The 14,784-nt window shown below is 30.2% G+C and overlaps 2 protein-coding genes across 2 annotated transcripts; both read right to left on the bottom strand.

Annotated features, from left to right (window-relative positions):
- Positions 1-1,479: 1,479 nt before the first annotated feature.
- On the bottom strand, positions 1,480-3,867 carry F751_0116 (DNA-directed RNA polymerase subunit beta'; the record flags this gene model as incomplete). Its single annotated transcript, XM_011402498.1, has 2 exons — positions 1,480-2,975; positions 3,258-3,867. Coding segments are annotated over 2 exons (2,106 nt in total), but the record flags the coding sequence as incomplete, so codon positions are not given.
- Positions 3,868-4,094: 227 nt separating this feature from the next.
- F751_0115 (DNA-directed RNA polymerase subunit beta) lies at positions 4,095-7,895 on the bottom strand (the record flags this gene model as incomplete). Its single annotated transcript, XM_011402497.1, has 3 exons — positions 4,095-6,592; positions 6,725-7,189; positions 7,349-7,895. Coding segments are annotated over 3 exons (3,510 nt in total), but the record flags the coding sequence as incomplete, so codon positions are not given.
- Between the last annotated feature and the right edge of the window lie 6,889 nt (positions 7,896-14,784).

Below are 14,784 nucleotides of genomic sequence, written 5' to 3'. Positions count from 1 at the left end.
GTCCTTGTCTAACAAGTAAAATACTTCCCGGAGGCAATTGACTTTCGTATAAAGTAAAAAACGATTTATTTGATTTTTTCGTTTTAATTTCTAAAAGAATTCGTGTTGGATCTATACGATTATATTTAATCATATATACAATTTTTCCATGAGGAGTTCTAATAAAGCTACCAGTTATATTTTCTGGAAAATTTATTATTCCCGACGAGGGCGCTTTGAATGTTTTTAATGATTCATCGGAAAATCCCCCAACGCCTCCTGTATGAAACGTTCTCATCGTTAGTTGTGTACCCGGCTCACCAATAGATTGAGCTGCAATTACACCAACAGCTTCCCCAATATTAACTAAATCACCTTTGGCTAAATCCCAGCCATAACATAATTGACAGATTGATTTATATGATTGACAAGTTAATGGTGATCTTATATAAATTTTATCTTGATTTGCGTAAATTTGTTTTGCTATTGTTGAAGATATAATTTGATTTTTTTTAATAAAAAATGTTTCATTTTTATTAAAATCAAATTTTTTATCATCTAAAAAAAAGGGTAATAGTTATTAATCTTTTTCTATCTAAAAAATTTTTATTAATTTTTTTTAATAAAACCCGCCCAATTAACCGTGTTTCGTTATCTGGATTATTAATTAAAAGTCCTGTGCCAGTTCCACAATCTGCGCTAGAAACTACAATATGTTGCACCGTATCAACTAGCCTGCGTGTAAGATAACCTGAAGTTGCTGTACGTAAGGCTGTATCAACTAATCCTTTTCGAGCACCGTAGCAAGATATTAAATACTCTGTAAGTGTAATACCTTCACGAAAATTACTTTGAATTGGAAATTCAACAATGGCCCCTTGTGGATCAGCCATTAATCCGCGCATCCCTACTAATTGTCGAACTTGCGAAACATTACCCCGAGCCCCTGAAAAAGCCATCATAGATAAGGAATTTAAGGGGTTTTTATACTTAAAATTTTCAATTACATTTTCTCTTAGTAATTCACTTGTGGTATTCCAAATATCAATTGTTCGTTGAGATTTTTCAATACTAGTGATGTTTCCAGCTAAGTTTTCATATTCTGTTGTTTGGAGTGCAATATTTGTTTGTAATAAAAACTCACCTTTTCTATTTGGAATTTTTAAATCATCTAATCCTAATGAAATACCAGCTTGGGTTGCTTGAGAAAATCCTAGATGTTTTAGTTTTTCCAAAAACTCAAGAGTATTCTTTTCTCCATATTCATCTAAAAAACATGTTATTAGTTTTTTAAGTTTTCCTTTATCAAAAGGGCCATTAAAAAAAAATGAATTATTAATTTTAGATTGTAAATTACTAAATTTAGAATTATTCATTTTGAAATATTTTTTTTTAATTTTACTCTTTTTTAAACTTAATATTTTAAAAAAAAATTGTTTGTTATTGTTTTGATTCATAAACACATTAAAAATTTAGATTTAAAGCTAATTTATAAAAAAAAAGACGACCCGGTGTTGTTCGAATATAGAGATAAGTTGAAGTTGTAGTGGTTGTTGATTTATACCTATTCTCTCGAACTAAAGTTGTATTTCCAAAAAAATCAATCTGGTGTTCTAAAACTAATTCAGAAGCTTGAGCTTCATTTTGTAATATTAAGTTTTGAAAAGGTTGAGACCAATTTAACCATATAGGTGTATGCATACTTAAACTGCCTTTTTCAAATGCTTGATAAACATCTTGAAAATTATAAAAATGATATTTAGTTATTTGTGCAAGTTGTTTTTTAAATACTTCAAAATTATTCAATAAATATAAGTTTTTAGAATTTTTATTTAAATTTAAATTTGAATTTGTTAGTGAAGCCGAAGATGTTAAATAGTAACATCCCAATACCATATCTTGAGCAGGTAAAAGCAAAGGTTGACCAGATGATGGTGCTAAAAGATTGTTTCTTGCCCAGATCAAATTAAGTGCTTCTGTACGTGCTAATGTCGACAATGGTATATGAACTGCCATTTGATCTCCATCAAAATCCGCATTAAATGCAGGACAAACAAGTGGATGTAATAAAATAGCTTTCCCATTAATTAATTTCGGGAAAAAAGCTTGAATCCCTAAACGATGTAATGTAGGAGCTCTATTTAAAAGTATAGGGAGTCCTTTCATTATTTTTTTTAATATATTCCAAATTTTTGGGCGATGTTCGTCAATAAAAGTTTTAGCTGAAGTTGTTGTAATTGTAATATTGTTGCTTTTTAAATTTTGGATAATATAAGGTTGAAATAATTCAATTGCCATTTCTAATGGTAAACCGCACTCATAAATTTTTAATTCCGGGCCAACAACAATAACAGAACGACCAGAATAATCGACACGTTTTCCTAATAAATGCTGACGAAAACGTCCTTTTTTTCCTTTTAGGGAGTCTATAAGGGCTTTTGTGTTTTTTCCTTGTTTTGAAAAACTTGAAAATTCATTTTGGTTTGAATCAACATTTCCGGTTTGTAATAAACTATCTACAGCTTCTTGGAGTAAACGTAAATTAAAACACCATAAATTCCAACTACTACTTAAAGCAGGATCAAATACAGTAAATTGCATTTTATGCGGAATTCGTTTGTTCCGTGTTAAAACTTTGCGATAAAGGCTATTAATATCAGAAATAAAAATTTGTCCACCTAATTTTGTAACTGGGCGTAAGTCAGGTGGTAGTACTGGTAAGCAACTAAGTACCATCCAGGCTGGTTGCATATTATATAAATAAATTTTTCGAAAATAACCTAATCTTCTTAAATATTTTTTTCGGAATTGTTTTAAACGATTCCATTTTTTTCGAAGATCACTGTGTTCTTTTTCATAATTGATACTTAAATAATAATTCATTTGAATTTTTATTAAATTAAGCACATTGTTTATTTTTTCATATTCAAACTCAAGTTGTCTTTTTAAGTTTATTGGATTGTAATGCGCTAATATTTTTTCAATAACACTACCACCTGTTTGAATTGGAGATGATTGAAATTGGTATAATTCTTGTTTACTATTTTTGTTAGATTTTTTACGAATTTGGTGTGGTAAATTTTGGTTTTTAATTTTTTTTGTAAAAAAATAATATGGAATAATTGATTCATTAGGAGATGGCTGTATCCAACTATAAAAAATAAATACTTGAAAATGCTCTACTTGATCCCACGTCATATCATAATTTATACCATATAAAAAAAGCTCTTCCGGTAATGTTCTTAATTTGTAAATTTTTTTTCTTTTTATCGCATTACTTCTTTTCAACAAGGAATTTTTTAGAGTATTGTTAAATTTAGTAGAACGTAATTCACGAAATAATTTCGGTGAAGAAGACGCTAAATTTGATTTATTATCAGACGTTACATTTAATTTTAAATGATGGTCGCTTTTCTGAGGATTTTTTTTTAAGGTTGTTAATATATTAAACCAAGATGAAAAATTTAAAAAATGTGGTGATAAATGACAAAATTCTGTAGCAAATATAATACTTTGCAATCGTTTATTTGACCAATTCATACAAGCCCCCAATGGCGAGGGCTTGTATGAAGCATATAAAGGATGTACTACCGATTGTTTTAATTTTATATGTCCAAATCTATAACGGCGTACTCTAGATAAAGTACGCTCCACGCCGCAAATATTACAAATTTTAACTTGTGGAATTTTAACTTTTTTATCACAAGCACAAGTGTAGTCTTTTATAGGGCCAAATATTTTCTGACAAAACAACCCTCCCATTTCGGGTTTTAATGTTTTGTAATTAACTGTTTCCCAACTACTAACCTCTCCAACAATAGTACCATCAAGTAATGAACGTTCACCCCATTCTTGAATTTCTCGTGGCGAGGTTAATCCAATTTTTACTTTTTTAATTCCATTAATTTTTTTTTTTACCATAACTTTAAAAAGAACATACAAATATTTTTTATTTATATTTGCTTTGTTTTTAATACATAAAAATTAAAACATAAAGCACAAAATTTTAAGAATATTATAAACTTAAATTTTTCTAAAATATTGATGAAAAACTATTATACTAGTTTACCATCTAAATCGTTTAAATCGACTAAACAAGTTTTTTTCGTATTATAAGAAGGAGCGAAAATTTCTAAACTAATACAAAGTACTTGAATTTCCCGTAATAATAATTTAATCCTTTCGGGTTGCTTCATTTCAATAGGTTTATTATAAAAAATTCGCAAAACAGCTTCATTTCTACCATCTATATCATCCGATTTTATAGTTATTAGTTCTTGCAAAGTATAAGCAGCACCATACGCTTGTAACGCCCAAACTTCCATCTCACCTAAACGTTGTCCCCCATTTCTTGCTCGTCCTCGAACCGGTTGTTGAGTTAAAGCGGAATAAGGTCCTGTTGCCCGTGCATGAATTTTATCATCAACCATGTGAACTAGTTTTAACATATAGGTATATCCTACTGTTACTGGCTGTTGAAAAATAATACCTGTACGTCCATCAAAGAGTTTTATTTTTCCGGGATGTTCAGGCTCAAATAACCAAGAATTTTTTGATTTTAATGAAGCTTGATAAAGTTTTGAATATACAAAACTTCTTGAAGCTTCAGTTCCAAATTTTTCATCAAATAAATTTACTGTAAAAGACTCATTAAGGTATTTTCCAGCCAAACCTAAAAGGCACTCTAAAATTTGTCCTACATTCATTCGAGATGGTATTCCTAAAGGGTTTAGAACAACATCAATAGGAGTTCCATCTGGTAAATAAGGCATATCTTGAACAGGTAATATTTTTGAAATAACACCTTTATTACCATGACGACCAGCAATTTTATCCCCAACTTGAATTCTTCGTCGCTGTAAAAGAGATAATTTTACACATAAAATAGAATTTTTTGGCGCTAAAAATAAAATGTCATCTTGTTTTGGAGGAAATATTTCAACATCAACTATAAGGCCTTCTACTCCTTTTGGTACACGAAAACTAGTGTTTCTAACTGGTAATTTTTCACGTTGTATAATAGCATTATAGAGTTTCTCATATTGTGCAGAAATCCCCTTTAACTGTACATTACTCGTTTTACCAACTAAATAATCCCCTTCTTTAACCCATGTTCCTTTTTTTATAATCCCTCTGGCATCTAAGTTCAATATTTGAGAAATTTCTTTTGATGAATTTAAAGGTATATCGTTTGTTATTGTTTCTAACCCTGCTGCTGTTTTCTGAACCTCCACTTGATAATAATCAAGATGAAGAGATGTAAATATATCTTGAGATACTAAATTTTCGCTTATTAAAACAGCATCTTCAAAATTATAACCTTCCCATGGTAAGTAAGCTATAAAAACATTTTTCCCTATCGCTAATTTTCCTTTATCACTCGCTCCACCGTCTGCCAAAACAGTTGATTTTTCTACCCAATCAGTTTCTGCAACAATTGGTCGTTGAAGAGTACATGTGCTTTGGTTGCCGCGTTTATATAAATTTAAGTGGAAAAGTTTATAGTCTATTTTTTTCCTTTTATTATTTAAAAAAAGTGGTTTGGGCTTATTTTGATTTACCTTTTCTTTAATTAATAAAAAATTCCCTGCACTTAGAAAAAAATCTTTTGTGTTTAAATTATTTTTTAAATTATTTAAACTGATTTTATTTTTTTTTATTGTTTTACTATAAGAAGTAAATTGATTAGAATTAATGAAATTTGAAAGAAAATTATTTTTATTCCTTTTTTGAAACTTTAACAAATTTTTGTTTAATGGGAAATGTAAATAATAAAAATTTAATGCATTAGGAAATAATAAATTATTTGCAATAAAAATTGTATTATATTTTATATTTACTTTTTTTAAGTTTCTTGTAAATTCTCCAATATCAATAAAAAAATATTTTAAAGTTTTTGGTTTATATAATTGAATTGAATTTGAAACTACTTGTGTAATAAACCCACTCTCTCTTGTTTGTATAATATGATTAATATCTGATACAACTCTCGGCTCTAAACTAGTTTTAACAAGGGCAACTTCGGGTTTTAATAAAGGAACTGCCTGTCGTTGCATATTTGATCCCATAAGAGCACGGTTTGCATCATCGTGTTCTAAAAACGGAATAAGACTCGTTGCTAACGAAATCATTTGTAAAATTGAAATAGATTGGGTTGTAATTTGATCTAATTTGGCATAATCAAAATCCCAGTTCTTTCGAGCGGGAAGGCTCATTTTTGGCAAACGTCCCCATTTTGAAATTAGGACATCTGAAGGAACTAAAACATGTGAAGATTCTTTTTCTGGGTTTAAAAAAATAACATTAAGTTTATTTTGGGTTTGTCCTTTATATACTTTATAATAAGGAGTTAAAATAGTACCATTAGAAGCTTTATGCCCAAAAACTGTAAGTGAATGCACCAATCCTGCATTTTGACCTTCAGGTGTTTCTATTGGGCAAAGTCTCCCATAGTAAGTCGGGAGAATTCCTCTAATTTTTATTGTAGTTTGTTTACTATTTCCCCCCCCAGGCCCTAATAATGTTATACGTCTTTTATGTGTGATTTCTGCTAAAGGATTTGTTTCATCTAAATATTGTGATAAAGTTCCTCCCAAAAAGAAACTTCGCCAAGCTCTTGTAACATATTTTGATAAAATAGTTCTATTACTTTGCCAAAAACTAGCAACAAGGGTTATTTTATTTTTTTTATTTAATTTCAGTTTTTTCTTATTTTTTAATAAAAGTGAGGATTTAGTGTGAGAACTAGTTGTTTTTATTACTTTTTTTTGTTTTTTTAAAACGCCAGATTTTACTTTTTTCTTTTTACGCGGTAATGAAAAATTTTTAAATTTTTTATCAAGTAAAGTCTCAAATTCATTAAGTCCACGAGCTAATTCTTGATATAAAAAGTCTCCACAACCTCTAATTTTTTTATTATTTAAATTATCTATATCATCTATTGTTTCTTCACCGTATAAAATATTAATTATTGTTTGCGTAATTAAAATAAAATCTTGTTTTGTTAATTGTATTTGATTAAAAGCAGAACCTGTAGTTCCTAATTTTTTTAGAAATTGATCACGACCAGAAATACCTAGATACTTATTCTCTGAATTCCAAACTACTTGCTGAAAAAAAAGAAGTGCTTTTTTTTCAGTTATAGGTTGCCGCTGTTTGTTTGCAGGTGATCGATATTCCATAAAATGAGAATATAAATATTTGCAAGCTTCTACTTGAGTTACAGGATGAGATATTAAACCAGCATCAATTAAAATGGCATCATGCCGTGTAAGTCTTTCACTATTTAATGATTTTACAGGAGGAACAATACTTGATAGTAAAATTTCCGAATGACCAATAGTATTAAAAATAGTATGAATATCAATACCTAAAGCTTGTAAAAATACTAACATAGATATTTTTTTTCTAAAAATTTTTGTTGTAATCCATAATCGATTTTTAGAATCAAAACTAATGTTTAGCCAACTTCCTTTATCAGGAACTATGCGTATGTAAGGGATTGCTTTTATTCCTTTAGTTGTACGTTTATTTTCAATTAACTTATAAATACCAGGAGTACGTACTAATTGATTTAACGCAACTCGTGGAATTCCATTAATTAAAAAATGCCCAGGTTTTGTCATAAACGGTAAAAACCCTAAATAGATCCATTCAAAAATAGCTTTAGATTGACTATTAGATTTGAGTAATATTGGTAAATAAATAGGGCATCCGTAAGTTTTATTTAAATTTATAGTTTCTGTTATATTTTTTTCTGGTTTTTTAAATTGTAAGTATTTACTTAAATAAAAAACCTCAAATGAATAAAGTGTATTTTTTATTTTTAAAGGGTTTTGACTTTCAATTGCGGATATTAAACCAATCTCTAAAAATTGCTTAAAACTTAATTGTTGTATATTTATTAAATTAGGCAATGTTGACAAAACATTAATTTTTTGTTTTTTTTGTTTTGTTTTTATATAAAAATCGAGTAATAAGTTTACAGTTTCATCAATAATTATAGAATGATTTTTTAATACATCATTAACAGAAGTATCACTTATTCGTAAAGGTAACTCTTGATTTAAAAAAATATCATTTTGATTAAACATTTTTAAATTTGTTTTTAAATTCATCTTTATTTTATATTAGAAAAAATTACTACTAAAAAGATTTTTTTTAATAATTTCTATCACGTAGTCTAACTATAATATTTTAGAAATTAGTTCAATATATATATTAAAATTCATATATTTAAAAATTTTGAAAACTAATAAAAAAAATTTTTATAATACCGCGAAATTAATAATTTTTTGTTAACTTAAAATATAAAATTGGCTCAAATATTAATTTCTTTATCTAGAAAACAAGAAAATGTTAAATTAATTAGTTGTTAGTAACTGTTAATTAATATAAACCATATTTTCAATATTTTGTTGTCAATTAGTATATATATAAGGCGTAACTTGTACAAAAAAAGTAAGAGCGATAACTAATGTCATTTTTTAGTTGGTAGTTAAATATAATATAGGCGGCACTCAGACTTGAACTGAGGAAATGAAGGATTTGCAATCCTTTGCCTTACCACTTGGCTATGCCGCCCTTCAAATGATTCAAAATTATTTTGAATCATTTGAAAGAGAGTTCAGATTTAGAATAGGTGAGTAAACCCACCTATAGAACCCTCGTGGTTTTATCAGCTTAGAATGTTGCTCCTTTTCAGTCCTTACATAATTTCAAGCTAGTTACCGCAGAGTACTAAATCATATTTACAATACTACTTTTAGTAATAATAATTTGTCAAGTAACAAAAAACATACATTACAATAAATATTAAAATAACCCTAGAGTTAATGAGATATCAATTGGTAAAGCAGCACCAATACCTAACCAAATTGCTGCAACAGTACCAACTAAAAATACTGTCGTAGCAACAGGACGGCGAAATGGATTTTGGAATTTATTAATATTTTCAATAAAAGGCACTGTAATTAAACCTGCCGGAACAGCAGCCATTAAAAGAACACCTAACAGTTTATTAGGAACAGTACGTAAAAGTTGAAAAACAGGGTAAAAATACCATTCTGGAAGAATTTCTAATGGAGTAGCAAATGGATTTGCTGGCTCGCCAATTGCTGCTGGGTCTAATACAGCTAGACCAATAACGCCAGCAAAAGTCCCAAAAATTACAACAGGGAACATGTAAAATATATCGTTCGGCCATGCCGGTTCGCCATAGTAGTTGTGGCCCATACCTTTTGCTAATTTAGCACGTAATTGAGGGTCTGATAAATCTGGTTTTTTTGTAACAGCCATAATGATTTTGGATCTTTTTTATAATTGTTTCTTTTGCGAGTTATTATTTTAAAGTGGTCCAGATATACCTTGTTTGCGAATCATTAAAAAATGCATTAGCATAAACACGGCTGTAAAAAGAGGTAATACAAAAGTATGTAAACTGTAAAAACGTGTTAATGTGGATTGACCAACAGCAACACCCCCACGTAAAAGTTCAACAACACCTGGCCCTATTACTGGAATAGCATCTGGAACACCAGTTACAATTTTAACAGCCCAATACCCAATCTGATCCCACGGTAAAGAATAACCCGTTACCCCAAATGAAACAGTACATACGGCCATTAATACACCAGTTACCCAAGTTAATTCGCGTGGTTTTTTAAAGCCACCAGTTAGATAAACACGAAAAATATGAAGAATCATCATCAAAACCATCATACTTGCTGACCATCTATGAATAGAACGAATTAACCAACCAAAATTAACTTGCGTCATTAAATATTGAACAGAAGTAAAAGCTTCAGCTACTGTCGGTCGATAATAAAAAGTCATCGCAAATCCTGTAGCTACTTGAACTAAAAAGCAAGTAAATGTTATTCCACCAAAGCAATAAAAAATATTAACGTGTGGTGGTACATATTTACTGGAAATATCATCAGCAATTGATTGAATTTCAAGGCGTTCTTCAAACCAATCGTAAATTTTACTCATAATTTTAATTTTTAAAATTAAAAAATCTCTTATTTAATTAATTTAATAATATAATTTAGATTTTTTAAAAAATATATTACCGCAATTAGGCTGATTTTATCTTATTATTTATTATACTCCTTTTTTTAAAGCATAAAAAAATTCTTATTTTTAAATGAAAAAAATCTATTAAATATAAAATTAAATTTAAATTACTAAATATTATTTTATTTAAAATTTTTAATTACGTTCAGGATACATATTTGCCATATTAACCACAACTTTATCTACAATGCCATAATTTTTTGCTTCTTGCGCAGATAAAAAAACGTCTCGGTCTAAATCAGCTGATACTTTGTTTAAGGGTTGCCCAGTACGCTCAGCGTAAATACGACCTATTTGGTGTCTAATCCGTACTACTTCTAAAGATTCATAAATTACTTCTGCCGCTTGTCCTTTACTTCCACCTTCTGGTTGATGCAGCATCACACGGGCATGAGGTAATGCAATTCGATTTCCTCTTGCCCCACCAGCTAATACAAAAGAAGCCATTGAAGAAGCAGTACCAGCACAAATTGTAGTAACTTCAGCATTTATATAATTAATAGCATCAAAAACAGCTATACCACAAATTGCAGACCCACCAGGAGAGTTAATATAAAGAAATACATCATTGGTTTCTTCTTCTGCATTTAAATACAACATAATCCCAATCAACTGATTAGCTAATTCATCTTCCAAATCTTGACACAGAAAAAGAACACGTTCTCTATATAATCGATTATATAAATCAACCCATTGAGCATCAAGCTCGCCTGGAAGGCGAAATGGGACTTTTGGTACACCGATAGGCATTTTTTTTTATTAATTTTATTAAGTTATTTTATTCTGCTTTAATTTTATTAATTTTTTAGAAAAACAAAAAATTAGTTACTAACTGTCAAAGTAATAGAAAAATTATCTGCAAATTTATTACTTTTTAATTAAAAAAAAAGCAATAAATTTGCAGATAATTTTAATTAATATAAATATTAACAAATTAAAAATTAATGCAAATATTTATATATAATTGTATAATTTTAATTTTGAGAGAATCCCTTTTATAAAAATATAAGGAATTAATTATGACTGCAATTTTAGAAAGACGTGAAAGAGCTAGCTTTTGGGCTCGTTTTTGTGAGTGGGTAACAAGCACTGAAAACCGCTTATATGTTGGTTGGTTTGGTGTTCTTATGATCCCTACATTATTAACAGCAACTACTGTTTTTATTATCGCTTTTATCGCTGCTCCGCCAGTAGATATTGATGGTATTCGCGAACCAGTATCAGGTTCATTACTATATGGAAATAACATAATTTCTGGCGCTGTAGTACCAACTTCAAACGCAATTGGTTTACATTTTTACCCAATCTGGGAAGCTGCTTCTCTTGACGAATGGTTATATAATGGTGGACCTTACCAACTTATCGTATGTCACTTTTTCTTAGGAATTTGTTCATACATGGGTCGTGAATGGGAATTATCTTTCCGTTTAGGTATGCGTCCGTGGATCGCAGTTGCTTATTCAGCACCTGTTGCTGCAGCTACTGCTGTATTCATTATTTATCCAATTGGACAAGGTTCATTCTCTGATGGTATGCCATTAGGTATTTCTGGTACTTTCAATTTTATGATCGTATTCCAAGCAGAACATAACATTTTAATGCACCCATTCCATATGCTTGGTGTTGCTGGTGTATTTGGTGGTTCATTATTTTCTGCAATGCATGGTTCATTAGTAACTTCTTCTTTAATTCGTGAAACAACTGAAAACGAATCTGCTAACGTTGGTTACAAATTCGGACAACAAGAAGAAACTTACAACATCGTAGCTGCTCATGGATATTTCGGTCGTTTAATTTTCCAATACGCATCTTTTAATAACTCTCGTTCTTTACACTTCTTCTTAGCTGCTTGGCCAGTTGTTGGTATTTGGTTTACTGCTTTAGGTATTTCAACTATGGCATTTAACTTAAATGGTTTCAACTTTAACCAATCAGTAGTTGATTCACAAGGTCGTGTTATTAACACTTGGGCTGATATTATTAACCGTGCTAATCTTGGTATGGAAGTTATGCATGAACGTAATGCACACAATTTCCCACTAGATTTAGCAGTAGTTGATGCTCCGGCAATCAATGGCTAGTATTTAAACTCTAATCTTTTTTTTTAGCGGGGCAACCCGCTAAAAAAATAAAAAATTAAAAGAATTAAATTTTTTTTAATTAAAAAAAATTACCAACTTGACTTTTTAACTCCGGGTAATAATCCTTTTAGTGCATATTCTCGTAATGTATTACGAGATAAATTAAAATTTCTATAAAATCCTTTAGGTCTTCCAGTAATATTACAGCGATTATGTAATCGACTTGGGGCACTATTTCTAGGTAATTGTTGCAATTTTATTTGTAACTGAAATTTTTCTTCCATTGAGTTTGCTTGTTTTAGCGCGCTTTTTATATCTTGACGTTTTTTTAAATATTTTTGCACTAACGCAAAACGTGTTTTTTCACGCTCAATCATTCTTTTTTTTGACATTTTGGTAATCCTTATAATATTTGATATAATATATAATATATAAAATTTAATTTTTAAAAATATTAGAATATATATATATATTAAGAAGAATGCGGTATTAATTTCAATATTCAAATATTGAAATTATAACAATATTTTGTATAAATAATATTTATATGCTATTATAAAAATAAATAAAAAATTTTTATTTATTACAATAAAATTTAACTAATATTTCGGGAAGATTTCTAATCGTAAAATAAAATAATAATTTATTAAAAATGGCTCCACAAACAGAAACAAAAACCAGTTCAGGTTTTAAAGCAGGTGTTAAAGATTATCGTTTAACTTATTATACTCCTGATTACCAAACAAAAGATACGGATATTTTAGCAGCTTTCCGTATGACTCCTCAACCAGGCGTTCCACCAGAAGAATGTGGTGCAGCTGTTGCAGCAGAATCTTCAACAGGTACTTGGACGACTGTTTGGACTGATGGTTTAACTAGTTTAGACCGTTATAAAGGACGTTGCTATGATCTTGAACCAGTAGCAGGCGAAGAAAATCAATATATTGCATATGTTGCATATCCAATTGATCTTTTTGAAGAAGGCTCTGTAACAAACTTATTTACATCAATTGTAGGTAACGTTTTTGGATTTAAAGCACTTCGTGCATTACGTCTAGAAGATCTTCGTATTCCACCAGCATATGTTAAAACGTTCCAAGGACCTCCACATGGTATCCAAGTTGAACGTGATAAACTTAACAAATATGGTCGTTCATTATTAGGTTGTACAATTAAACCAAAACTAGGTCTTTCTGCTAAAAATTACGGCCGTGCTGTATACGAATGTTTACGTGGTGGTCTTGATTTTACAAAAGATGATGAAAACGTAAACTCACAACCTTTTATGCGTTGGAGAGACCGTTTCTTATTTGTTGCTGAAGCTATTTATAAATCTCAAGCTGAGACTGGTGAAATTAAAGGTCACTATTTAAATGCAACAGCAGCTACAAATGAAGAAGTACTAAAACGTGCAGAATTAGCTAAAGATCTTGGTGTACCAATCATTATGCACGATTACCTTACTGGTGGTTTTACTACAAATACTACTTTAGCGCATTATTGTCGTGATGAGGGTTTATTACTACACATTCACCGTGCAATGCACGCTGTAATTGACCGTCAAAAAAATCATGGTATGCACTTCCGTGTTTTAGCAAAAGCTCTTCGTTTATCTGGGGGTGACCATTTACACTCAGGTACTGTTGTAGGTAAACTAGAAGGTGAACGTGAAGTTACTTTAGGTTTCGTTGATTTAATGCGTGATGATTACATCGAAAAAGATCGTAGTCGTGGTGTTTACTTTACTCAAGACTGGGTATCATTACCAGGTGTAATGCCAGTAGCTTCTGGTGGTATTCACGTATGGCACATGCCAGCTCTTGTAGAAATTTTTGGTGATGATGCTTGTTTACAATTTGGTGGTGGTACTTTAGGACACCCTTGGGGTAATGCACCTGGTGCTGCTGCAAACCGTGTAGCACTTGAAGCATGTGTACAAGCTCGTAACGAAGGTCGTGACCTTGCTCGTGAAGGTGGCGATGTTATTCGCGCTGCTTGTAAATGGAGCCCTGAATTAGCTGCAGCTTGTGAAGTATGGAAAGAAATCAAATTTGAATTTGATACTGTAGATACTCTATAAGTTTGTAACTTTCACTTTAAATTCCTCTATTTAAAAAATAGAGTAATTTAAAGTAAAAGCCTTTGTGACGAAATGGAATACGTGTCAGTTTTAGGAACTGATGTCTTTGACGTGTCGGTTCGAGTCCGACCAAAGGCAATTAAATATTTGCATCCAGTTGGGTTTGAACCAACGGCGCCTTAAAAAGAACCGCATTATGAGTGCGGTGCGATCGACCACTCTGCCATGGATGCATTTAAAAAAAAAACTATTACTTTTTATTTAATATTCAAAGTATTATTCAAAATATAAGAACTAAAAATTTTTTTTATTACAGTATAATTACTAATTTTGTTATAATTTATATAAACGCACCGTAATTAATTATTATAAATTATAACAAAATTAGAGTAAATTATACTGTAATTTTTTTAAATTTACTGTATGTTTTTTATACGGGACTGACGGGCTTCGAACCCGCAACCTCCGCCGTGACAGGGCGGCGCTCTGAGCCAATTGAACTACAGCCCCCGTAAAATTTATTTATAAATAATATATATATATATTATTTCTTTGTCAAGTACTTGA

This window comes from Auxenochlorella protothecoides (assembly GCF_000733215.1).
Source record: "Auxenochlorella protothecoides strain 0710 contig1000, whole genome shotgun sequence".
Lineage (NCBI taxonomy): Eukaryota > Viridiplantae > Chlorophyta > Trebouxiophyceae > Chlorellales > Chlorellaceae > Auxenochlorella > Auxenochlorella protothecoides.
This window is presented reverse-complemented; position numbering and strand designations above follow the sequence as displayed.